This window comes from Carassius carassius, chromosome 41 (assembly GCF_963082965.1).
Source record: "Carassius carassius chromosome 41, fCarCar2.1, whole genome shotgun sequence".
Taxonomy (NCBI): Eukaryota; Metazoa; Chordata; class Actinopteri; order Cypriniformes; family Cyprinidae; genus Carassius; species Carassius carassius.
The window spans coordinates 11,862,195-11,889,887 of record NC_081795.1 but is presented as its reverse complement, the minus strand read 5'-3'; the positions used below and the strand labels follow the sequence as shown (position 1 = coordinate 11,889,887).

The 27,693-nt window shown below is 38.1% G+C and overlaps 1 protein-coding gene across 11 annotated transcripts in view; it reads left to right on the top strand.

Annotated features, from left to right (window-relative positions):
* Positions 1-27,693, top strand: part of LOC132122732 (unconventional myosin-XVIIIa-like) — a 102,457-nt gene that overhangs the window by 11,372 nt on the left and 63,392 nt on the right. Inside the window, exons 1-3 of one of the 11 annotated variants that reach the window (XM_059533088.1) lie at positions 23,031-23,582; positions 25,362-25,606; positions 26,146-26,190. The exons of the other annotated variants lie outside the window; for them this stretch is intronic. Coding sequence (XP_059389071.1) covers positions 25,568-25,606; positions 26,146-26,190 — 84 coding nt within the window. The 5' untranslated portion in view covers positions 23,031-23,582; positions 25,362-25,567. Of the gene's footprint in view, positions 1-23,030; positions 23,583-25,361; positions 25,607-26,145; positions 26,191-27,693 lie in introns of those variants that run through there. 11 annotated transcript variants of the gene reach the window in all.

Below are 27,693 nucleotides of genomic sequence, written 5' to 3'. Positions count from 1 at the left end.
CTATAGACAGTGTACTGCTCTATTTGTGTTGTTCTACAGTTTTATTTATTGATGGCTCTATCATTCGATTGCTTGTGCTAGCATTCAGCATCAGTCTTTGCGTGAACATTTGGGCGGTGTTATGCAAATCTTCCCACATCGTGACGTAGTACATGTTAGAACGATCTGTTTTAGGAAGGCGCGGTTGACTCTTGACTTTCATAAAGAGTATCTCTTTGGATTTGAGACTTTAGTCTTTGCAACTTCACAGACCTTTTTTATGCACCAAGAGCTTGTAACACTCCAAAGAGAAAAGAAATTGAAATCACATCATATGACCCCTTTGAATATTTCAATCCTGTTTGCTGCTTCCATTCAAAATCATATCAGATTGAATTGGAATTTAAAAGGCATGCATTCAGTTCTAAATGGCCCCTAACCCTGGCAAACACCTCTGCATCACTTAAGAAAGTGCTACAAATGGACACCTTAACAGGAGGATGATTTGATTTTGGAGTGTGTGTTTGAATGGAGTCATCTGGGATTAAGTTAATGGATTAAGTGTGTCCATTAAGTGAGTTTGGCTACTTTTTCCCTCTGTCATTTGGTAACAAACATTTTAACTTGAAAAGTTGCTCTTCATCTGAAATGCTCCCACTCTCTTCCCTCTATGACCTCCTTCTCTTTGTTTCTCATTCTCTCTCACTGCCTGTGGGTTTGGGTACTTCTGTTGCATTGGCATTGCTTCTGAGAGGTCTGGGAGCACTTTACCAAGCTAGGTTTTTCAAGTGTACGTAAAATAACAACCACAGAAATCCTAGAGGCTGAAAATCTTCAACTCTTACTGGCCCCTAACCAAAGATGATAGTTACCACTCCATGGATAATATTACTTTTCTATTGTGTGAACTCAATTCTTTTTTTAAACTACAAGATTTAAAGGTTCTTTTTGTGAATTGTTTTGGAGAAATATTTATGTTAGATGTAGTACACTACTTAAAGAGAACAAACCATTTAGGACTTAATGTATGTGCCCTGGTTTCTGTTTTTTAATTGATGTGCTGTGGGGGAAAAAAAATCAATCACTGTCATTACTAGTTCCCATGAGGACTTTCGGCCTCACTGCGGATGCACTCAGTGTTGAAGGTTCTACTAAAACAATAAGCCATTAAAAGTTTTTTTTTAACTTCTAATCACAATTGGTTTTTCTGCAAGAACAGTGTCTACAATTTCCAAGACGTTTGGTGAAAACAGCATGTAGCCACAGGTGCATACTATAGCATGTATTGCCTATTTTTTTGGCTTTGAATGTGTCCACACAATATCAGATTTTAGAGACATAACCAACCATTTTTTTCTGCTGATATTAACAGGCGTGATTGAGACCCCTCCTCAGAGTCTACATGCACTGTAGATCTTGGCCCTTGCAGTATTATTTTACTCCTTCAGACCATGAGCTCTGTTCAGGAAGCTATCCTGATTTGAGATAAAATGAGAGCCAATCAATCTTTTCAACATTTCTGATCTGAAGTTAAACATTTGTTTTCTTTGGACCTCAGCAGCATTTTATGTCCTCCTCTCCGAAACCACAGTTAAAGCATTTTTTTACAGCATTTATTAAGCAGCATTACATGTACTAGCATACTTTAACAATAAAAATTATTATATTTATTAATTAAAGCACAAAAAGTATTCTTGTATCTTCATGAAGTTAATATTGAGCCAATGATGTCACATGGACTATTTTAACAATGTCCTAACTTCCTTTCTGGGCCTTGAACATTTCAGTCGTGTTGCTGTCTATTCAGGGTCAAAAAGTTCTCTGATTTAATCAAAAATATCTTAATTTGAGGACTAGCGCGTTTAGAACGACACAGAGGTGAGTAATTATTGACAGAATTTTTCTTTTGGGTGAACTATCATTTTAACCTAGATTAATATGTGCTATAAACAATTGTTATTCATTGCTGTTTCATGATACCTATCGTGCCAACTGAAAACAAAAAAATGCAGTTTAATTTATAAAGCTATAAACCGGTTTATAAATGGGTTGAAAACTGGAGCTGAACTGCAGCAAGTCTTTAGAATTGGATATCCCAAAATTATGTATGTTTTAAGAGAAGCGTGTTTACATTAAGGGCACTCAATTGTAAAGCTATGTGTTTAATACAGCATGGCAGAAAAGTTACTCCCCAACAGTAATCCTGTTCTGATTTGACTGCTGAACTTTAGGGCAGAGTGTCATGTGTCATAATGCTGGGTGTGCCAGCCAGGAGTGTGATATGAGGGAAGTAATTGAGTGTGTTCAGGAAGCCCTAGCACAGGAACTGGGATACAGAGATCGTTTTTATGTACTGTGACTGTCATGCCATTTGCTTTAAAATGATTTAAAGGGCCATTCTTCCTATGTGAATAAGATGACGTGCTACAGTAGTCCTTCCCCATTGTTTCACAAAGGCTTTTCTCGGTATTATTTTTCTCTCTTAAAACCACTTGTTTTCTGTGTTATTGAAAAGTCGTAAACCTCTACTAGCGTATTGCTATTTGGGGGTAAAAGACCTTGATTAGCAGTGCACAGTTGTTTGCTATTGATTGCATGGGTCTTATGAGTCAATTGTTTTATTTTTGGATGAACTGTCCCTTCAGGGGATCAGGAAGTGAACTGTATTTGTTGCTTGTTTCTATGGTTGGCTTGGATTTGTTTCCTCCTCCCTAAGGTTCCATTCTTGGTATTTTTGGAATTTGCTTTGAAACAAACATGACACTTCCCGACTGGGTCTCTGGAGAAAGCAGTGTCAGATTGAAAGAGGAGGGGCCAGAACAGCATATTTCATCTTTACACTTCAGGCCACTCTATGGGCATGTTCAATTCAGTGGAATTTCGTTTTAACAACTACAGACTACATAACATCAGTTTTTTTTTCTACCAATTATAATTGTCCAGCATTGATTCAGTACAGCCCTGCCATGGCAGATGTAGCAACCCATTTGATTATAGACAATAGGGGACTGGGTACTTTAAGTTTCTTCTAAATAAGAATGTACTTCATCCACCAATTTATAATTTTTTGTAGAGAGTTTTGGGAATCACTTTCCTTGTTGATGCATGTGAAATAATGCACTCAATGTCTATGGCACCTGGTTTTTCACTCACCATAGTCACAATTAGACTGGAAGTCTCCAGAAGAAGAGGATCGATCAGAATGGGGCAGACGAGATGATCAGTTTGACCCAGGCTCAGGACTCATTAGAGTTGCGTCCGTACATACATGCATTCATGCTTCCATCCGTCTGTCTGTCCATACATACATACAAACATACATACATGCATATATACAGTACAGACCAAAAGTTTGGAAACATTACTATTTTTAATGTTTTTGAAAGAAGTTTCTTCTGCTCATCAAGCCTGCATTTATTTTATCAAAAATACAGAAAAAAATTTAATATTGTGATATATTATTACAATTTAAAATAATTGTTTTTAAATTTATTATACTTTAAATTATCATTTATTTCTGTGATGCAAAGATGATTCTTTAGAAATCATTCTAATATGATGATTTTTTTAGGATACTTTGATGGGAAAAAAAAGTAAAAAAAAAAAAAAAAAAAGAAGCTATGTTTTTAAAATATAAATATTTTGTAATAACAATATACACTACTGGTCAGTAATTTGGGGTCAGTAATTTTTTTCTTTTATTCAGCAAGGATGTGTTAAATTGATAAAAAGTGATAGTAAAGAAAATATATTATTAGAATATATATTATTAGAATGTTTTTTTTTTTTAATAAATGCAGTTCTTTTTAACCTTTTATTCATCAAATATATTAGACAGCAGAACTGTTTCCAACACTCATAATAAATCAGAATATTAGAATGATTTCTAAATGATCATGTGATAGACTGGATGTTACATGTGACACTGAAGAATGGAGTAAAGATGCTGAAAATTCAGCTTTGAATCACAGGAATAAAGAATTTTTTTTAAAGTATATTCAAATAGAAAACTATTATTTTTAGTTGTAATTATTTCACAATATTACTGTTTTTTTCTGTATTTTTGATCAAATAAATGCAGGCTTAATGAACAGAAGAAACTTCTTTCAAAAACATTAAAAATAGTAATGTTTCCAAACGTTTGGTCTGTACTGTACGTCCGTTCATACATACATACATACATACATACGTCCGTCCGTCCGTCCATACATCCCTCCATACATACATCCATCCATCCATACATCTGTCCATCCGTATGTCCGAACATCCATCCATTCATACATGCATGCATCCATCCATCCATCCATGCGTACATCCATCCGTTCATCCATTCATCCGTAGATCCATCCATACATCCACACATCCATCCATCTGTACATCCATTTATCCATCCATACATACATAATATGACAGGAAATCTCCAGAGGAAGACTTGCTTTTTTCCCCACCCACAGTACTACTTCAACATTTGGTTTGGTCTGTTTGCTGGTAATGCCAAAGATAAAACGCAACAGAGAGCTCCATTGAAAGCCCACTTTATACACATTAGCATTTTGCATGTGCTGCATGGTCAAGCTGACTCGGCACAGGGCCTTGATGAAACGGCTGTGATTGGCTGTGACCCCTAGCCTGGAGAAAGGCCTCTCTGTACGGCTCTACAAGGAGAATTCCCCTCTTTTTCCCTTCCACTTCACATCCCACAGCCTCTCATGTATCAGCTCAGCTGTTTTTACTGCAGGCTGGATTTAGTTGAGGCTGCCCAGATCATACTGTCCTCAGCATATAAAGCTGTGGTTTCTCACAGCAATCTATATCTGTAAAGACTCTCAGGGGGTTTATCCAGCAGCACACCATACATGCATTTTCATTTGGCCACAAATTGAGTATTAATGACAATATACACAGGATCTGAATCAAACCTCATTCAATCATGACTTAATTTGTTGTAGAAAGCCTCATGAATTGTCAACCAACGCTCTGTCTTATAAATTGTAATTTATAATCCCCTGGAAATAGAAGCAATTTGAAGAGTGCATGCTCATTGGAAAGGAATGCTCATTGCCCCGGGTTTATTCTTTTCCATGCAGTCCAGAGTGGTTGCGGTCTGGGCTGAAATACCAATGATTCCTGATGGCTCATGGTTTATTGTTTCTCTCTGGATGTTGTTCCTAGACTTATATGCTTGGCTGTGTTGGTTAAAATTAAACGCACTGATATCCTGTGCTGACTTCAATGGCTTATTATGGATGCTGTTCACTACATCGCTTTGTTACCATTGATCATGGGACTGTGAAGAGGCCTCAAAAAGGCCTTTTATTAGAGTGTCCACCCGAGGGAGGGAGGAATGTGAGTCTTAACAACTCTCTAACACCATTCTCCACCAGTCTACCCCAGAAACGGAGGTCTTTATCATCACAGTTGAAAAAAGCCACAATCTGTAATCGAGGAAGGCCCTCCCCACAGAGATAAGCCACCGTAAGCAGTGCATTACCGAAATGAGCTTTATTTGGATTATCTTCCAGATGTTCCACTGACTGTGAGAGTGATTCCGAGTCAGGAAATCCTCATTTCAGCGTTTATAGACCGCGATTACTGCTGAGTAAGTGTTTATTAAGAAAGTATAGGCCCAACACACTGACTTTACAGTGAGGCCTGCTAATGCCTGAACCAGAAACTATGCAATAAGGTGCTTTCATTTCATTTCATTTCATTTTTTATATTTTAATTTAAAGTGTTCTATTTTATTTATCCAATGACAACTTTTTATAACAACCGGTTTAACTGTTTAGTTTTTTAAATATTATAATAGAAACAATGAATAAAAACTATATAAAGCAAACACTCACCTATACAGACACATTGAATGTGTGTGTGTGTGTGTGTGTGTGTGTGTGTGTGTGTGTGTATATATATATATATATATATATATATATATATATATATATATATATATATATACACACATACATACAGGTGCTGGTCATATAATTAGAATATCAAAAAGTGAAACTTGTATATTATATTCATTCATTACACACAGACTGATATATTTCAAATCTTTATTTCTTTTAATTTTGATGATTATAACTGACAACTAAGGAAAATCCCAAATTCAGTATCTGAGAAAATTAGAATATAACTTAAGACCAATACAAAGAAAGGATTTTTAGAAATCTTGGCCAACTGAAAAGTATGAACATGAAAAGTATGAGCATGTACAGCACTCAATACTTAGTTGGGGCTCCTTTTGCCTGAATTACTGCAGCAGTGTGGCGTGGCATGGAGTCGATCAGTCTGTGGCATTGCTCAGGTGTTATGAGAGCCCAGGTTGCTCTGGTAGTGGCCTTCAGCTCTTCCTCTTTACAATACCCCATAGATTTTATATGGGGTTAAGGTCAGGTGAGTTTGCTGGCCAATAAAGAAAAGAGGGATACCATGGTCCTTAAACCAGGTAAGTCCTGTTGGAAAATGAAATCTGTATCTCCATAAAGTTGGTCAACAGCAGGAAGCATGAAGTGCTCTAAAACTTCCTGGTATACGGCTGCGTTGACCTTGGACCTCAGAAAACACAGTGGACCAACACCAGCAGATGACATGGCACACCAAATCATCACTGACTGTGGAACCTTTACACTGGACCTCAAGCAACGCGGATTGTGTGCCTCTCCTCTCTTCCTCCAGACTCTGGCACCCTGATTTCCAAAGGAAATGCAAAATTTATTTTCATCAGAGAACATAACTTTGGACCACTCAGCAGCAGTCCAGTCCTTTTTGTCTTTAGCCCAGGTGAGATGCTTCCTGTTGTTCAAGAGTGGCTTGACACAAGGAATGTAAAATCTGAAACCCATTGTCTTTCATACGTCTGTGCATAGTAGTTCTTGAAGCACTGACTCCAGCTGCAGTCCATTCTTTGTGTATCTCCCCCACATTTTTGAATGGGTTTTGTTTCACAATCCTCTCCAGGGTGTGGTTATCCCTATTGCTTGTAAAAAAAATTCTACAACATCTTTTCCTTCCCTTCGTCTCTCTATTAATGTGCTTGGTGAACAGCCAGCCTCTTTTGCAATTACCTTTTTTATCTTGCCCTCCTTGTGCGAGGTGTCAATGGTCATCTTTAGGACAATCGGTCTTCCCCATGATTGTGTAGCCTACAGAACTAGACTGATAGACCACTTAAAGGCCTTTACAGGTGTTTTGAGTTAATTAGCTGATCAGAGTGTGGCACCAGGTGTCTTTAATATTGAACCTTTTCACAATATTCTAATTTTCTGAGATACTGAATTTGGGATTTTCCTTAGTTGTCAGTTATAATCATAAAAATTTAAAGGAATAAAGATTTGAAATATATCAGTCTGTGTGTAATGAATGAATATAATATACAAGTTTCACTTTTTGAATGGAATTAGTGAAATCAACTTTTTGATGATATTCTAATTATATGACCAGCACCTGTGTGTATATATGTAAAAAAAAAAAAAAAAAAAAAACATCTTGGTGCATCACTAGTATCAACTCATCTTAAATTCCAAAATGGCTAAATTCCTTAAATATTGTTGAAAAAATTAAGATGCTCTGTTGGAGTGGTGAGACCTGAGTTTTGGAGGAGGTGAATGAGTGCACTCCGGGTACAGGAAAAAGCACCTTCACACACGCTAGCAATTTCCCACAATGCGAGTCGCCTGCCTCTGCAAGGCGGACTGGGTTACCAGCTCAAACCCAGCCGTGCCCACTGCTTCATCTGCCTGCCGTTCTCCATGTGAGGGTCGGGCTGGGTTGTGTCATTATAGGGAGGTTGTCTGGCAGTGCATTTGAAGCCCTTGTGGCTGGTAATCATTCTTGGACGGCGACAAGGCTTGGTGGTCTGGTTGAAGTGGGTTACAAGGTTTCAGGGTGCACTTCAGGGTCCTTCACATCCTCATTCTGTCCCTAATATACTTTCATCTTCACCAATTTAAATGATTTAAAAAGACCTGCTACAGGAAAACTGAATAATGAAAGAGCTAGTCAGAGCATGCATGCTGCATTATGAGCAACAGGGTGGAAAACAATGGGACTTATAGAAAGTTATAGGATTGTGTGTAATTAAGTACTTCTTGTAAATGGTCTAGGAGCACTTCAGTCTTTGTTGATGCCCAGCAACACTGCCACCATGTTTTGAGTATGGGGCGGTCATCTTTAATGAAGGGCTTTTGTGTGCTTAGAGCGCCTCTCCGCCAGCTGATACATGACACGGCACATTAATGAAAGGGCTTGTCAAAACGCAAAATTTGTCCTTGTGCTGCTTGTTACCTGCTCATGCTAAAGCTTTTACTTTACTCATGATGTTTTTGTGCTTGTACAGCATTCAAACAGTTGTTTGTGCCATTCTTGATGTAATCTTAAAATTGAATGATCACTTTTCAGAACAGAAATCCCTTTTTTGACAGACAAACACTATTAGATACTAAATAAGTGTTTAATTTTTTTTGCTTATTATAACAAATTAGAATAATTAAAATCTTGTTTGTTTACTTTTTAAGTTTGAATAAAAACAAACATTTAGCTGACAATGATAAGAGCTTACAATATTATACAATATTTTTATATTTTAATACATTGTTTCAAATTTAAGCTTTTTAGGTCAAAATGTGGTTTTTATTTAAATTATTATTTTATTTGAATGATCAAAATTAAATTTATATAATTTTTATAATTAGTTTTTATTACATTTGCACTATTTGTTTATTTTTATTTTTTAATCTTTTTCATCCTCCTTTAACTCGAGCCTAGGAGCTGAGAGTGGATGAAATAAATTACATTTAATTATATTTTCACCAGTTTTATTTATTTATTTTTGTTGCTATTTTCCCTTTCATGCTCCTTTAATTCTAATCTAGGAGGCGAGAGTGGATGTGTTTATGCTGATGGCGTAAGAAGGACGTTGAGCGTGCTGTGACTGGCTCTTTGGGCAGGAAGTTCCTACGTTCTAGCAGAGGTGCTTGTCATCTAGGATTGAGAAACCAGCAGTTGTTTTTCCCGTTTATGATGCAGTCATGCCACTGTAACGTAACCTGGAATGATTACAAAGCAAAACCCTTAATAGCCCCCAAAGGTCACTTAAGGGCAACTTCAAATGGAGGAATACAGAGCAAACAGATTCATTTTCTCTCTCACGGAAAACAAATAAAGTTCCTTTAGTGTTTGTTTGGCAACAGTAGCTTGAACCAAGGGCTCAGGGATCATGCTGGTATTTGAGGTTTACTCAAAGCTGGATATTGTGGTTACCACAGTAGTTGGCAGAGCAAGCCAGACCAATCAATGAATGCCTTATGGCACTGCACAGCAGCAAGCATTTCATCCACGATAGAGCCACCATGATCAATTTGGAACAAAAATAGTTGTTGTTTCTAAGATTTCATTGATCAGTATAATCAGTTTACTGCTATAGTTTACCTTTATTTAAGGTTTATTTAGCTTTGTGCTTGTGTGTGTGTGTGTGTGTGAGAGTGTATACTGTGCTAGATTATTATGCAGAGACAACTTTAATTGTTGTTTGACCTTAAAAAAGAACACAATTTAAAGTGTTTACATGACATTACAGGCGTTATTAGTTGTGCATGTAAACATGTACATTTTTGCAGTCCTGTTCTGATGGCTGCTGATTAAATACTGATGAGAACTGCTTTTGTGGTTCCTTTCAGCTTTTCATCGAGGGAATCATAAGCCTGAAGTGGTCGGTTATGCCTAGATTTAGTGCCAACGTCCCAGCCTAAGTAGACGCTGGCATGAAACCTCCCTGAATGCCAGATGGTGGCTGCATGAGTCGGTTACATGTGGATAAAAGGCTGTCATTGAGCGAGAAAGGAGACTGCGTTTCATCATACTGATGGATTAAAGCACAGAGCTTCTGCTATGCTTGGAGATGCTGTGCAAAAAGGATGACGCAAGGCTCCTTCTCTTTAACAGAGTTTTGTGTTCTCTGCATAATAATGTGGCAGCCATCTGATAAAGCCATCCTTTTCATCAGAGCCTATTCACACAAATAAGGAGACTGCTGGTGGCCACGTGGTGGCGAAATGCAATTATGATGGAAATTGTGGCTTTGTTCTGTATGAATGAGTTTAGATGGGTGTGTCCAAAGGTCCTTGCAGATCAGTGCAGAGGATGCTCGTTTCCTGGGTTAAGGGAAATGGAGATGAGCCATACATTTTGGTTAGCCTCTCGTTGTTTGTATGCTGTTACATTCAGAGTAATTTCCACTCAAGCTTCCAGTACAAAAATACACAGGAAATACAAACAATCTTCTGAAAGTGCACAATGGAAGCAAAGACCTACAGAAAAGAAACCTCTTAAAAATATATAATATAATATAATATAATGAAAATGTTTTTACATTTCCATTTATTCATTTAGCAGATGCTTTTATCAAAATAGAATGAAAAAAAGTTGCGTATAGTATTAGTTTAATTTTATTGGTGAATATCGTATCTTCTTGTTCTTCTTCTTATTATTATTACAGTGTATATATAGGCATTATTATTATAAAATATATCATATTTTATTATATACTATATTTGTAAATACAGGCATATAATGCCATTTTAAATTATTTATTTTTGAAAATAAATATGGATTTATTATTATTAATATTGGTATTAAAATAATATCTCTGTATATGTGTGGTTCTAGCTGGTAGACCTCAATGTAGAGCTCTGCAATGTCTCACTCTATTACTGTAACCACAGCTAATTGCAGCTGAATTGTCCCAGAATGCAATGGGCTCCAGGCACACACAGGGCACTGTGGTGTAGTTTAGCTTCAGCGTGGAACTGTCCCTGGCTTCAAAAAAACAGTGTTGTCATTTTGAACCCAGTGCCAATTCAGCAGCCTGACATTTTAAGTCCAGCCAAAATGGTTCAAAAAAGTATTTATTTATCTGAGGGCACATACAAAACAAAAGCTCCTCCATAAATAATCAGACCAGTGGAAATGCTCTTTCGACAATGATCCGTATAAACATTGTGATACAACAATTCTTTATTATTCTAAAAATTGGGAAGAGCTCTTCAGCTGGAATTCACATGTGCTGGCATGCTTCATGAGGAACCGCTGGTTCAGAGGGGTTTATGTAATATCACAATTTCAATATGTTTCCAGCCGATGGGCTGTCAGTTTGATGACAGCCCATCATTTGTTTGGTACTCAAGGTACTTTGGCTCTCAAGTGAACCCATTGTAGGCAGAACCCACCCATGCTTGGATTGGGCCCTGATGCACTCATGGCCATTAAATTAATTCCTGACCTTCGACCTGGCACTGGGGTGAAGGACCATCTAAATTCCTTGAGTTGTGTAAAGGCAGCCATATTTTCCCTGGATTGCACAAAGAATAACACAGACGCATAGAATTAGCCTGGCTGCTAAACAAGTGCTGATTGTGGCTTTAAAGAGGCTTGCCATGCACGCTTCTGGTGTTGGCTTGGTAACCACGCTCTACTTCAGCAAAATCAAAAGTGTCTGTGATGAGTGGGGTGGGGCCGAGAGCCGTGTGAACGGAGCGAGGCCGGTGGAGTGAATAGGAAATGGGCAACACCTGCTCCACTCACCGGTCTCGAGTCCCACGGAGGAGATCGGAAGGATACAAAAGAGGAGCGACGACAGTGAAGAACGAGAGAGGACTAGGCCTGGGCTTTAGATTGTGTTTGGTTTTGTTTGTGCACGGCAGTCGCGCTGTTTTGGGTTTATTTTATTATTAAAGTCTTCATCTGATTGTCCGCCGGTTCCCGCCTCCTCCTTCCCGATGATTGTGAAGTTTGTACTCCATTACAGTGTCTCAGTTATGTTTAAATTGGTAAAGAGATTTCAAACCGGAATGGCAAAATGGGTCTAAGTGGAGTGATGGATTGTGGTGGTCTTCTTGTTTTCTTGACCTTTATGGTGGTTTTTAAAGTGGCCCTATTATGCCATTTCCAATATTGTCTTTCATGAAGTGTGTAATGTAGCTGTATGTAAATGTAAACGATCTAGTAGAGCTGAAAGAACATGATAAAAAAAGTTATTGTCTCCCAAAATAAAGAAACGACTCTATACAGCTGAAATGAGTCGTTAGTAATTCGAATCCCACTTCAGTGATGGCTACATGTCAAGGGGTAACACATTGGCCAGCCGCAAACAACTTGACCCCGCCGTATTGTTTCTGACACGCGCTGTAGACCAATCACAACAGACTAGGCCATCTGACCAATCAGAGCAGAGCAGGCTCACGGAAAGAAGGGGTTTAGAGAGACTAAATCTTTGAACTGCTTCAAATGAATGGTTTGAGAATAGCTGGAAAATTAGGTGATATTAAATGCATATTTAGAGAAAACAAATATTTGCTCTTTATCACCAAATCCACACTTTACACAGCCTTTGTTTAATGTAGTGCACAGTAAAGGCATAGACACACAATTAGTTATATTGTAATTATATTATAATTTATTTATATTGTATTCACACTGCCTTTGACATGACCATAACGGTGGACAAACATATTTAGTGATAGCTATTTAAAATGAAAAGCACTATACAAATAAATTTGAATTTAATTGAACATGTTAGATATTAATGTATATAAAATGATTCTAATAGTTGTTACAGTTGATAAAAAAATCAATATTTGCCAGCTAATATTTAAATAATATATTTGGACATTAAGTACAATTACGATATAAAAGTCTTTTTATGTTTAGCATATTTCTTTTTCTTGCAAATGGGACTTGGTGTGATATACACAGTGTTGGGAAGGTTACTTTGGAAATGTAATAGGTTACAGATTACAAGTTACCCTGTTTAAAATGTAATAGTAGTGTAACTTTTTCAATTACTTTATTAAAGTAATGTAACTAATTACTTTTGAGTACTTTTTGATTACTTTTCTAAATTTGTGAAAATTAAAGAATAATAAATAAAAGCATGTACATCAACTTAAATACAGTTATCTAATAAGCATGTGACGTATTCTGTGTAATAAACTCCTGAAACATTGGTGTTTTTTTGAAACTGCTGTCTCTGTATATGATGATAGTTTTCTCAAAATAAGTAAAATGCACATCAAGTGACACAGAGCAGTTCTAGAAATTATGTTTATGTGCTCGTGTACTCCTATATTGAGATGGCAGAGGTTGAAAACACTGCGAGCTTCAGTAGGCTTATGTGTAGTAAATGAAACCATGTCTTTGCCATTAATTTACAGGAGGGGCGGACTGGGAAAAAAAATCAGACTGGAAAATTCAAACTCATACAGACAAATTCATGGACAAAACTATTTTTTGTATGGACCTGACATAAAAAAGGTTTAAATCTTTAATTTGGGGACATGCAAAATAATTAAAAGTTCTCTCCTGAACTGCATCTTCACTTCCATTTTTCTCTTCAGTCTCTTTATTTTGCCCTGTTATCCATCTCTCTCATGACTTTAATACTCAAGATTGAACAAAACTATACTTTACAATACAATACTCTACAATACTACAATATCTTTATAGAAAAATCCTAATACTGTACACGAGTCATGTTTTTCCCTTACAAAAAATGACCATGCTTTTATTAGCCTATATAAAAGTAAAATAACCTTTTTTTTTCAAGTGGATTTGTATTTATTTTTAAATAAATACATTTGTAAAATTATTTTACATTTTTGGTTACCACAGTTAAACAATAGTAACCATTTTCTCTGGATTTATAGTTACATATTAAAATGTTAATTTTCGTAAGGGTTGTGTTGTTGTCTGTCGTAGCTCCCCCTAAACCTATAAAAAAAAAATCTGAATTTTTTTTCAGCTAAATTACTACTGTAACATTACAACAGATAATAATGATGTCCTTTATATAGTATTTTGAGTGATGACTGATGAGCAACGTGCTGCTGCTTGATTAAATAAATAAAAAAACAAAAGACAAAAAAGCATCTTTACAGATGAAACTGACCTGAAACCCTGAACAGGAGTTCTGCTTCTCTGCTCCAGCAGTCCTCTCTCTCTCTCTCTCTCTCTCTCTCTCTCTCTCTCTCTCGCATTGATTACTCGGAGTCTGAAACTGTTTGGCGGAGGCGCGGAGAGCGCGCGAGTCATGACTAACACTTCATGACTTATTAGAGATTTAATTATCAAATGGCGGATTCGCAAATGACATTCGGCAGGCAATTATACAATAATGATATTAAATAGTGGGGCAAAATCGGCTGCCAGGCCACCGGGAATTGTCCCGGTTCTCCCGGTGTCCAGTCCGCGCCTGATTTCCACAGACACGCAGAATGTGCAAGTTATATATCGCATTTTTGGGGCTTTATATTAACAGACACTAGTCCATGTCAAGTTTTGATTCAAGTGTACTGACCTACTTTTGATTTAGTCATCCAAAATGTGGCATATTCCGTCCGCACTAGGCATTCTGTTTTTATGACTGGATTCTACGAACCAGACTGTATTTCCGCATCCCAGAAATTATCAGGGCGGTATGTCTCAGAATAGTCAGTGCAATTTGGGAAAGAAATCAGTTAAATCTGTATGTGGATGTGTGTAAATATTCAAATGTAATCCCCTTTGTAATCGTTAAAAATTTCATAAGTAACTGTAATTTAATTACTCATTTTTTCTTGGTAACTGTAACTAATTACAGTTACAATAATTTTGTAATTAAATTACGTAACGCCGTTACATGTAACTAGTTACTCCCCAACACTGGATATACATAACTGCCTTTACATTTTAAGCATAAAGCCTATTTAAAAACCTTATCAAATTTGTTTTTATTTGATCATAATTAGTGTAAAAACAGTACATTATTACAATAATGTAACCGTTTACTATTTTAAGATATTTTAAAATGTAATTTATTCCTGTGATGGAAAAGCAGAATTTTAGCAGCCATTACTCCAGTCTTTAGTGTCACACATTAACACATTTTTGTAACGTATTTTAACATCTAAAGTTTATTCTATAAATAATCAATTCCTCTTATCCGATTTCAGTTTGCAAATGCAGGAACAGAGAAGATCTTGCTACCCAGTGTTGAGGTCACATCCTCCAGGACTCTTTTGGTAATGAGGATGTCTAGCAGTAATGGTAGGGGAAAATAAGGCCAGTGTTGGCATTGATTCTTTCAGTATGTGTGTTTTCCATCTCTAGACTTGGCTCTTAGATGCTCTCATCTACTGTACATGCAGTCTGTCTTCTCTTTTCGTGGACCGATGCCATGTCAGGTACTTTTTCCTCATATGTAGTTCATCATTTTTAGCTACATTTATCTTCTTAGACTACCTTTTTTTCCGTACTCCGTAAGCTATCACTGCTGTGTGCCCACACAAGGGTTTTACTGATCTTGGTTTACAGAGATGTTTCTGGCTGTAATCAGCTTGTGCATGACTCAGGCTGATGTTGACAAGCTCGGCTGAGCTCTGTAAACAGTGTCATAACCTCTGGACTGGCCAGAACATCATTTATTTAGGGGCTTGTCAATCCATGATCATGATTTGTTTTTGCAGGTGGATGTGTTTTTCTTGAGTTGAGGGGATTGTGTATAGTCTGGGCCAGTGGTTCCCAACCTTTATCAACTCGCGGCGCACACAACCAAACACATATGCCCACTGCAAAAAAAAATTAACTGACTCCGCTATTGTGGGTTAATAACTTAGTACTCAGAAGCTAGATTGTTAACCTTATTTATTGAATGAACTAGCGCTGTGCTATCGTGATTTCTTCGATCAATTTTGCGATTTCGATTTTAATCACGATTTTGACACACACGGATATGCTTTAGGCTACAGTCATAAATATGCATTCAGGATGAATTTGAAACATATTTCCAAAAGAAAACCAATTAAAGCTTTATTAAAAAGTTGTAATGTCTCTAGAACAGACATAAGTCAAAATTATCACTATAGTAAAGGTGTAACAAAATTTATAGACTTGTGGCAAAAAATAAATAAATCCCGTGTCCAGGGACTTTTATTTTTTTGCCATGCTTTGTTCATAGAGCTCATTAATTGTAGCGGTGCCTCAGGTGTGGAAATAGATTTGTTATACATTATAAAGGTTCACATGTACTCCGTTTGCAGTGTGTATACAGTATGTATATGCGGTACAGAAGCAGCAGCGAGAGCGCGTTATTGTAACGTGAAAGCACATTAAAATAATACACGAGCGCAAATCTCTCTGTTCGCACGCAGATTTCCTTTACTCTGTCACAAAACCAGACGTTCTTGCCCGGAGAGAGTGTGCGCACTTAAAACATGTCTCCTCTCACTTAAACTGCGTCCTGTGCACTCACAATTCTCTCTATGCTCATGTGTTAGATATTAATTATTTTCGCACATTTTTATTTCTAGCCATTTACCGTGTGCAGTGTGAACGCTCTGATCCATCAACATGGGCTCGGAAAAAAAGACGCATCATAGACAGTGTGTGAACCTGTTCTGTCAGGGTCTCGGAAAATCGTGCTATAAAGCGATTTAGAAATCGTGACGCTCAAATTGTGATTTTATGACGATTTCGATTAATCACACAGCCCTAGAATGGACTGGAAATGAACATAAAATATCTTGGACTGGCACCGCTCAGCAAAACAAGAAAACCAGATCCAGTCCAAGATCGGCAGCGGTTAGACAGTCAGTGGAGCAGTCAGGAGGGAACACGTTGACAGCCATTTATGTCGAGCCTGTTGGCAGCCATTTATGCATGTTTGAATTTGTTTTTCTGTAGCATATGCAGCAAAAATATCTAAGATAAATTAGTGGTTTATTCTTAAACCAATCAGCGAGCTCGAGTTGTGGAATTTTTTGTTATTTAATTATATATATGGAATGATGTTATTACGTTATGACTTAAAGGGTTAGTTCACCCAGATAGCAAATTTATGTAATAATAACTTACCCTGATGTTGTTTCAAACCCGTGAGACCTCAGTTTATCTTTGGAACACAGTTTAAGATATTTTAGATTTAGTCCGAGAGCTCTCAGTCCCTCCATTGAAGCTGTGTGAACGGTATACTGTCCATGTCCAGAAAGGTAAGAAAAACATCATCAAAGTAGTCCATGTGACATCAGAGGGTCGGTTAGAATTTTTTGAACCAACGAAAATACATTTTGGTCCAAAAATAGCAAAAACGACGACTTTATTCAGCATTGTGTTCACTTCCGTGTCTGTTGTGAGAGAGAGTTCAAAACAAAGCAGCTGGATATCCGGTTCGCGAACTAATCATTCAGTTCACCAAATCGAACTGAATCTTTTAAACGGTTCACATCTCTAATACGCATTAATCCACAAATGGTTTAAGCTGTTAACTTTTTTTTAATGTGGCTGACACTCCCTATGAGTTCAAACAAACCAATATCCCGGAGTAATTCATGTACTCAAACAGTACACTGACTGAACTGCTGTGAAGAGAGAAATGAAGATGAACACCGAGCCGAGCCAGATAACGAACAATATACTGACTCGTTTACGAGTGAAGAACCAGTTGCATCGGTTTTCGGATCACCAGTAGTTCTTTCGGACAGTTTGATTCAATAAACCGGTTGAAGAAAGCGGTTCACCGGTTCTTTTGCGCTCGACGTATAATGGCGTCATTTGCGATGATTGCCCTTGATTCAAGCCTTCGGTTTACCCGCGCTCATAACACTAGCACAGAATCAGTTCAGAATCAATCACTAAAAGAATCAGTTCGGTTCAGGCGTTCTGTGTGTCGGTCTGCTTCACGCTGAATCACACATGCGCAGTATCATCAGCTCCTCGGTTCACGAATCGGATGCGTCTGACAGAAACGGTTCTTGACTCGTGAATGAGTCAATGTTTTGTTCGTTATCTGGCTCGGCTCGGTGTTCATCTTCAGTTCTCTCTTCACAGCAGTTCAGTCAGTGTACTGTTGGAGTACATGAATTACTCCGGGATATTGGTTTGTTTGAACTCAGAGGGAGTGTCAGCCACATTAAAAAAGTTAACAGCTTAAGTCATTTGTGGATTAATGCGTATTAGAGATGCGAACCGTTTAAAACGATTCAGTTCGATTTGGTGAACTGAATGATTCGTTCGCGAACCGGATATCCAGACTGCTTTGATTTGAACTCTCTTTTTTTTTTAATATCTTAGTACTTTTCTCAGGTATTTTTGGTGCTACTCGTGTATTATTTGTTAAACTTTGGATACAAAGATTTATCACTAATATAAATACAAATTTGAGTACACATTAATACCAATTCATGTTTCTTAAAATGATGAGTAAACTGTAATCAGAATATCTAAACTCCACATGTCAGTCTTTTTGCTTAAAACTGCAAATTTGTCCAAACTTTTTGCATCACAGGAATGAAAGTTTTGCATTCCAATCCAGGTTCTTTTCAGTGTTTACAGTGTTATCAGAAACTGGCCTGATATGAAACATTTATAACTCTTCCAGTGTTCTAGTGTAAATGATTAGGATTATTAAATACTAGGGGTGTAACGGTACGTGTATTCGTACCGGACCGTTTCGGTACAGGGCTTTCGGTACGGTGCACGTGTGTACCGAATGACCGAATGCAATATTTTGTAGGCGGAACATAGGCACATTTTCGTGTTTCCAAACGAACATATTAAGTGGTGGAAGTCTCCGCGTTCAGCACAAATCCCGCCCTGCAGCTGATTCTAACCGCCAATTTCCACCAGATGCGTAACGGCTGCGTTACGGCTCCGGCACGGCGGCGGAGTCAATAGGTTTCCATTAAAGTCAATGAGTGTATTTCCACTGAATGCATTACAGCTGCGTTCCAACTCCGGCGATCCGCAGCCCTCCGGAGCAGATACGCAGAGCTTCTATTTTTGCCGGATGCCGGAGCGCTCCGCAGCACTACAGGGCAGAGTACGCAGGACAGGAAGTCGAGTGATAAAACAGAACAGCCAGAAACAAAATAAAAGATCCGTTTAATTTTCAAAATAAAATACACCGCGCTCATATTTCCCTACACTACACCTTGAAAACGTCATAATGGGCGGAGACAGGCTTGTTGAAGTTTTAACCCCGTTGACACGATCGATGAAGAAATGAAAAGAGAAAAGAAAAGGTTACGATAGTAACCGGAGACGTTCTATCCTATACTCCTTCGGATGGAAAAACTGTTCCTGGTTTGGTAGTTCTGTTGATAGAAACTACATATCGCGCGATCACACCAGAATTCGCGAGATTACATGGGGCATCGTGACGTCAGCTGTCAGTCATGACCGCAGCCGTTCCGCAACAAATACGGACCTGGTGGGTATTGACGGACGACGGAACACGGAGCTGTCACGCAGCGGAGCCGTAAGGCCGGTGACACACTGGCTGCGTGGCGTGAGCGTGGCGTTTCTGCTGCGTGACGGCTGCTTCTCGTTTTCTGTGTCTTTACACCAGAATCGTGCCTGACGCGACGCTGCTGCTACTGTAGGTGACATAGAGGAAGACCGCCGACAGACCAGGATCTTGTCTTCACGACAACAATATCTATACTTCATGTTGAGCATAAATATAAAGCCTACTGATAAAGGACACCGTCAACAGTATTGACGGCAAAATAGACTATGTTTGACAGGTGCAATATGCCAGTGTGTCACCGGCCTAAGGTTTTCAAAAGGCATCATGCGAGTGTGAACATCACTACAACAAGGAAAAAAAACGGTTGTAATTCAAACGCAGCTCCCGTCTGCATTTAAACAGACCTTTGCTCTTAATTCCGATCGGTCCAACGCAATAACGAAATCTGAGCAGGTCTAAAAACTGAAACTGTTGATGCTGAAAAAGTGGTATATATTTTTTAAATATGAGCAGGCATACAAGCTGGGATTGGTAATGCTGCACTGTAATCATAGTTATTTATATTTTTCATTATATTTTATTATATGATATTGGTTTGAGACTGAGAGTATTTTATTTAGTGGAGAACTTTGCAGCAGTATTTTATTTCTTATCCTTTTTATTGTATTATAAATTATTTTTTAATTACTTATTTTATTAAAAAGTATTTTTAAAAAGTGTAAACAAATTGTTAAAAAATGTTTATAGTAATAAACAACCTGCTGTTTAATATTTGCATTTCTTTCCCTTACTGTACTGAAAATGAACTGTACGTACCGAACCGTGATTTTTGCGTACTGCTATACCCCTATTAAATACTATATATTTGCTACTGCTTAAACTTTCAGATGTTTTGTCTCTTATGCTAATTTTTTTTACAGTAAAAACAGTAATATTGTGAAATATTATTAATAAAAAAGAAAACCGTTTTGTAATTAAAAATATTTTTTATAATCTTATTTATTCCTGTGATGGCAAAGCTGAATTTTCAGCAGCCATTACTCCAGTCTTCAATATAGACCTTTATGATAAATGGAAATGCATTTTATCACTTTATATCATTTTACAGTAAAACAGTTTCAGTAGTTGTGGTCCAAGTAACATTATAAGGATAATTTAATTGTATAATGTGACATCTCTGGTTTGGACAGGATGCGCAATAGAGTCAAGGGTTCGAGTTGTTCAGGGATCAGAGTGCACGCTGGCATGTCATTGTCCTGTGTTTGCTGTGTTGGCCAGAGGTTGAGAGTGTTCTGGTTTGTTCCTGGCTGTTCTGTGTTGCATACTCTTCTCATTATCCCCAGATGACAGCCTCATAGCGCACATTCCTCACCAATCCAAATGCCGTTTCTCTCTCAGATCTGAGTGCAGTGTCAGCTCAGCTTGCTCCCCCTTATCATGTTCTCCCAAAGAGACATGAATGCCGGCCGACATAGTGGTCTTGTAATCCACACAGACAGGGGTGGGAGCGCTGTGTCCTCTTCAGGACGTGCTGTAGCACAGTCTCCTCGCTTGTGCCACACCCCAAGCCGCCACAGGCCTGTACCGGCACCATCTGCAGAGCCTGGGCTATCACCCCCTCCACCTCCAGCAGGGTGACTTCTGTATGCGGGACACCTGCACCATCTAAAAAATGATAGTGGGAGTGAAAAGTACACAAGTGAAAAAGGTGAACACAATCAGCCTCCCTTGACGGTGTGTTGGCCACTGATAGCTTCAGGCCACCTTTAAGAAGGGCTACAGTGCCCTCTGGTGCATACATGGAGTAAAACACGAAGTTTTGCCTCCTAGTGGCAGGTTAAGGTGTTACAGACATGAAAAGGCACTTCCCCTCCTCTCTCTCCTCTCTTCATAGTCAAACTCTGTTCCTAAAAGGCCGCAGCCCTGCACAGTTTAGATGGGGTGTTAAACTCAGTTTCTGGAGGGCCGGAAGGACTTGATTAGTTGGATCAGGTGTGTTTAGGTAGGGTTGAATCTGAACTCTGCAGGGCTCCAGACCTCTAGAAACTGAGTTTGACACCCCTGGTTTCAGATGCAACCCTAATTAAACACACCTGATCCAGCTAATCAAGTCATCAAGGCTTATTTGAAAACTCAAGGTATGCGTGTTGGAGAAGGAGTGGAACTAAACTATCCAGGGTTGCCCACAATCTATTGCGCTTTGCCGAAGGATTTAGTTCAGAACTGCAAACACAAATAAAAATCGTAAAAAAAACTACAAAAATGGCAGATGTGCATGAACGACTTTAAAGTAGCAAGGTTCAGATAAAGGGGTTTAAGTTAATAATAATCAACATTTAACCTGGTAAAAAAAAAAGTTTAATGTCATCTGTGTTATATTTCATGTGCACCAACAATGTGAACCTTTATAAACATCCGTTTGGCCATTAACTTTTAAATAATTAATTATGCAAAAAATATGAGCAGAGTTCTCCACATAAAGACTCACGGCCGGCAGATCAGCTTGCTACTTCTTTACTTTCTATACGGTAGGAGGTTAAATTAGATTAAATGTGGAGGATGTTAACTGTGACAAGATGATTGACAGGTCAATTTACAGTGATGGTGCGTGTAACTATGCGACAGAGCAATTGTACGACATGTCCCGAAGCTTGCCTACACCTCTACTACACACTCAAAAGTGTGTTCTGCTCTTTGGGAGGCAGCAGAACTGATTGATTTTTGGCAGTGATTCTTGGCTAAGACTATGGACAGTCTAAGCTCAACTGTGCACTGTGGTTTCCTGTTGCTTAAGGAAGAAAAGTCTTATTTTTTTGTAAATGTCTTATCTTTGACAAATGCAGATGAAAAGAATATCAGAACAATAAATGACAGAGTTAATAAAGCTTAATCGAGTGCACTTTAGCACTCACTCTAAATAAATTAACATTTAACATTTCTGTCATGATGTCATTCTAAACTTTCATGGCATCATTTTGTGGAACACAAAAGGTGATTTATTATGAAAATAATCCTAAAATCCTATAATTATAAAAATCCTGTAATTATAATATTATTTATGCTGAAATGGGGAAGGGGGCTGTCAAGCTCCAAAATATTACAAAACACAACAAAAGTCCTTGTGGTATGCAAGATTAGGTTGAAATTTCAGCAGACATTACTTCAGTCCTGATCAGTGTCACATGATCCTTCAGAAAACATATGCTGATTTACATTTCTTATTATTATCAGTGTTCAAAACAGTTGTGTTGCTTAATATTTTGTTGAAACCATTGTGCATTGTTTTTCAGGACTAAATTGGAAAATAAAAACTAAAAAAACAGAATTCGTTTGAAATATATTTTTGTAATGATGTAAAAGTCTATAGTGTAACACTTGATCAATTTAATGCATCATTGTTAGCCCCAAACTTGTAAATCTCATGGATGACTTTAGGTCATTTTGAAGTTTGACAGCCCTAGTTTCCATTCACTGGCTTTATGTGTAAAAGAATGGGAGATATTCTTTAAAAATCCATCTTTTTTTGTTTTCACAGAAAAGAGAAAGTCCCAGGGGTTTGGAGTGACATAAGGGTGGGTCTTTATAAGAGTCAGTCGTGCTCAGCTCTTGCACTTATATACGTGTTCATTAGGTGTGAGCCACACCAGCTTTCATTTCCAGTGTGCTCTGCGTTTTTGAATTCACTCTGTGAAGGAAGTGCCAAGGTCTTGCGTCATTTCCTCAACCGTCTCTCTCACCACTTCTGTTTTTCTCCTCTGTTTCCCCTTTCCACCCTACACCTCTGTATCTCACAGAGGAAAAACATTTATCCAGCGCTCATCACCTTGATGCTCGCTCCATATCCCACAACAACAAAGTTTGCACCGTCGTTCAGAGTTTGAGAGCTTCGGCTCAACCTGCGTACCGTTCTTTGAAACCAGCAGGCATCCTCACATGTGCACGTCTGCACTGGACCAACGTTAGCTCTGGAGCAGCTGAGCAGGAGAAGCAACTGTGGATCTTTCCATTGCCTGGCCTACATTTTTGGGGGTGGGGAGAAAGCAGGAGTGTTGCAGCGGTGGTACTTGAGGTTTTATTTTTAGCCTCTTCCCGACCCTCTACCATGACAGCTGTCTTCTCCTCCCCTGACAGAGCAGAGTCAGGAATAGCCGATCACTTTGCACCTCTGAGAACTAGGGCTGCCGGTTAGTGTGACGTGGGTCTTCTGGTTCTCAGGAGTGTCTCTGTCTCAAACACACACATACACGAGTCTTGCTGCTTTGGTCGGCACTCGGCTGCACTGTGAGCGACGTTAACTGTTTGGAGCTGCTACAGAGGATCTCAGGTAAGGCCGCAGACTTTACTCATGGTTCTGGATGAGGGAGCTGTTGATCTAGACCTATGGAGGTGTGTGTGGGCTCGGAGCACTGCTGCGGTCTGGACTCAGGCCAGCTCTGTCACCTATTTTTAGGCTTGAGTGTGATGGCACACTCGGAGCAATGACCGGGGCAACCAGTGTTAAAGATAAATCCAGCAAGTTGCAATTTTGCTCGAAAAGGTGAATTAATTATTATTATTTTTTTTCAAACTGTCATGTTTGGATCGTGCTGTGTAATATGGTATTTTGAGGCTGGAATGGTGCACTGGATTGGCATTTCTGAGGTTAAGTGCTCCATGCCATCATGCTCAACAGAAGCTTTTGTTTGAGTTGGTTTGCTCTTTTGGAAAAAGGTAGTGCCATTTCAGGCATCTTATTTATTTGTTTCAATTGAGCCACATTTTTTGACTTTTTTGGCTATTTTAAAATGCTTTTGAACTCTTTTTCTATTCAGTGAGTGTTGAGTGTTTGATAGATGAAGTCAGGAGGTTATTTTGTGTATACTGTCATTGGATCATATGCTTCACAGTGTGTCTGCTGCAGCTTTTATTGATGCGGCCATAAACTTTCAGCTGTTCATTTGTATCTTTTTATGTCTCTTTTGTTCAGATAAATTGCCTATGTTGGCAGGGATTTGTTTCGGTATATGTTTCTTCATTTTGTCAGTTGAACTATAATTCAGTTCAGGAAATAAATTAAGTTTTAGGTTGAATGGCATTTAATCTTCATAATTTTGGCTACTGTATAATCATGTATTAAAGGTGTTCAATTCAGTTAGTTCTGTTTTGATCACTATTATATGCTATGTGTAGCCTTGGACAAATAATGTATTTTATCCTATAAACAATATTAATGTCACATTCTACAAATGTATGTTCAGTTGGATTTGCTTCCTTCTGGATGAAAAGGAGGGCCATTTGCTTTGTTTGGTTTTACAGTAATTATCTAGCAGATGAATATACACATTTAGCAATTATCAGTATTTCTGTGATTTTACATATTGAAGTCTTGCTATTATTATTATTATTATTATTGGCAGATTTAAAAATAAAATTTCAGGGAATGTAAATTCTTTGGTTTCTGCATTTATAACAGAACAGCAAGCTAAATATTTACGGGTTAGTTACTGATTGGATTGTTACTGTTTGCACAGCTGCCCTATAGTGATGTGGGCAGCTTAATGCGCATGTGGTTACTCTCATAGAAAGTCTATGCTTTCAGTATTACAGAGTTCTGTTAACAGAATTGTCAATTTTTTTTTAAGGAATTTAATTCTTACTCATGTCATCCCAAACATGTGTAAATGTGTGAAAAATAAAAGTGACCACGCTTTCAAGGTTCCAAAAGGAACAAAAATGTACCATAAATAGTCCATAGGATTTGTGCGTTGATTCTTTTTATGATTATGCATTTTCAACCATGATGCACCTTTTATAAATATACACAAAAATGTGAATTAACAGTGTAATTTTTATTTGTTCCTAAAAGGGGGCACTAGGATCACATCACTCAAAGTTTTTTTTCTTTTCTTTTTCTTAATAAATAGGAATATTTCTATTCAAAAAGCTTTAGTTTTAAAGAAGTCCGACTGCAGCTGTACAATGAGCCCTCTTTGACCCTCCCATAGGTCTGTCATACGTCTCTTGATCTAATATATGTCAACAAATTTAGCTTGATTTTAGGATCTTTTTTTATATGCAACTTGGAGCAAATCTTACTGTTTAATCACTTCTTTCTACTCAACAGAGCCAAGAGCCTCCTCTTCTTTCCAGCACTGTGGGTCTTGTTTACCTGAAGTTTGTGACCTCACATAATATAACTGTGAAGACCAGCATCCATTGTGCCAGCCTCTTGTCTGCTGGTCCTTCCATTTGCCACTCATCTTTTTATCCTGCCCTCCCTTGCTCATCAAACCCTTACCCGGCCCAGCCCATGACAGCAGCATTGCCAGCATGGCATTCTCATCACGTTTTTCCTTCTGGGAGCAAAAGGAAAGTGATGCTCCATTCTCCATTCTCATCTTTCTGCACTGTGTGACATCAGCTAGGTGGAGTGCATGAAAAGCATCAGTGCTTTCACGTTTACATCTATCTGTAGCAATGCACTGGGGTACCGTGTGCACGGTTCATGAAAACGCAGCTGCTAACAGCTCCGCTCAGGGCATGTGTGTGTGTGTGTGTGTGGGCACATGGAAAACACAAATCACTGTGTGAATATGACCAGTTTGTTTCAACTTCATGGGAGACTGCAGTTCGCCAGCTCTCTGCCATAGCTTTTATGATTACATTTTGAAAAGCTGCCACTGGCTTAAACACAGCACTAATCTGATGCTACTGCTTAAAATGTATAATTAGAAATGGCAAGCACTGTAAATTGGTGCTTTATTGGGTTTCAAGTTTTTTATATTTTTTTGTGTAACTTGGTCGTTAAAAATGCATGACATGCATTGGATGCATCTACATAAATGCCTCAGCATATACTTATTGTCCTAAATCAAATGCTAATATCGTTTTTACATGGACCTTTATAGATCAAAGAAGACAACAAGCCAATCCCCAAGAGTTCAAAAGACAATGTAAGTGCCCAGATATTCTTCATACTAACAAATGAAGTATTACAGTTCTTTAATAATGCTCTCACAGAGAAGAGATACACTTATAAAATGAGAAGTGATAATCAAAAAGCACGCTGTCTATTTGTCCTTAGATATTATCATTTATTATTTTCAGAATAATATGCTATTAGCTCCAAGTCCACGTGTTTTCACACAGGATGCAGAAATGTTGTCACAGGAAGCCTATAGCTGCTTCGACTCTATACCACTTTGAGAATGAGTATTTAAGAATAGCCAGTTATTTCCCGGAAGATTTATGAAAACATCATTTATTTAATTTACATTTACATATGGACTACTGATTTCTCTCTTTCACACCTGCTGCATGGTAATTTTCCTCTAAATGGTGTTATCTTGGCTTGAAGATGTGCAGTTTTTTCGATTCTTTGTTGTTCTGTTGATTGATGTGCAGCTATTGCACTCCACCAGCTGTGCTTTGTCTGAGCTGTTCAGAGTCAAGATGCTGGATAAACACATTTACTAAATATCAGTAAACCATCTCAATCAAAGTCGTACTCCGTATATCAGCTGATTTGAAGTGTTAGAATGGATATTTTTGGTAATTTATAATTTTAGTAATAGGCATTTGTTGCAAATTAAAGAGGCAATATTTCGGTAAAAAGTAAGGGTAATTTTATTGTAGAGTTTAAAAAATTGGGTGTCAGTGAGCTTTGTGCAAAACCTGCTGACAGATAAACATTGTTTATTTGGTGTAGCTCATAATCCACTGACAGAATCTACTGTATATGTGTGTAGGTGTTAAGAGGCAGCGTGGTAGGGAGGAAGACGGGGCGTACTTTCAGTCTGAGTGTGCAAATGCATGCTTGGAGATGTGCTTCGTGCAGAAACTAAGTGCAAAAAGTCACTAAAGTGTATTTATGCAATAGTTCACCTCCTCTGCTATCTCTGTTCTCTCCTGCATACAACGCTTCTGTATAATTTGTCAACAGAAACTAGTATTCTACTTCACTTTAACCTTAGTTTGTTTTTGGTAGCCAAGTGGTTTTGCTTTGCTTTGTCCTTTAGTGATAAGATGAAATATTTACAGCGTTTTCAATTGAAAGACAACCATCTGAATAGATTTCAGAGAGTTCTGAGATATTTTTACTGAAGGGCCTCATCAAAGAACAGCTAATTAATCAGAAATATGTACAGAAGAACCAACACAAGTGATTAGAGATGTGTAATTGTGTAATTTAAAGTACTGTGACTTGATTTAGCAATCTCTTCACAATGATTAAATATCTTTCTACCCTTTCTCACTGACAATCTACATCTACTGTATCTGCTGGGTGAGTAGTATGACAGTGATGGTAGCCTGAGTAGCCGCTCCCAGTCAGTGCCCAGCCTGGAGCCTGGCAGAGGCCTACTGCGTGCTAAGAGTCCTCAGCCTGTTCGGGACACACCTACAGAGGTCAACTCCCAGCCACAGTTCAGGAGAGTAAAAAGCCCCTCACCCAACAG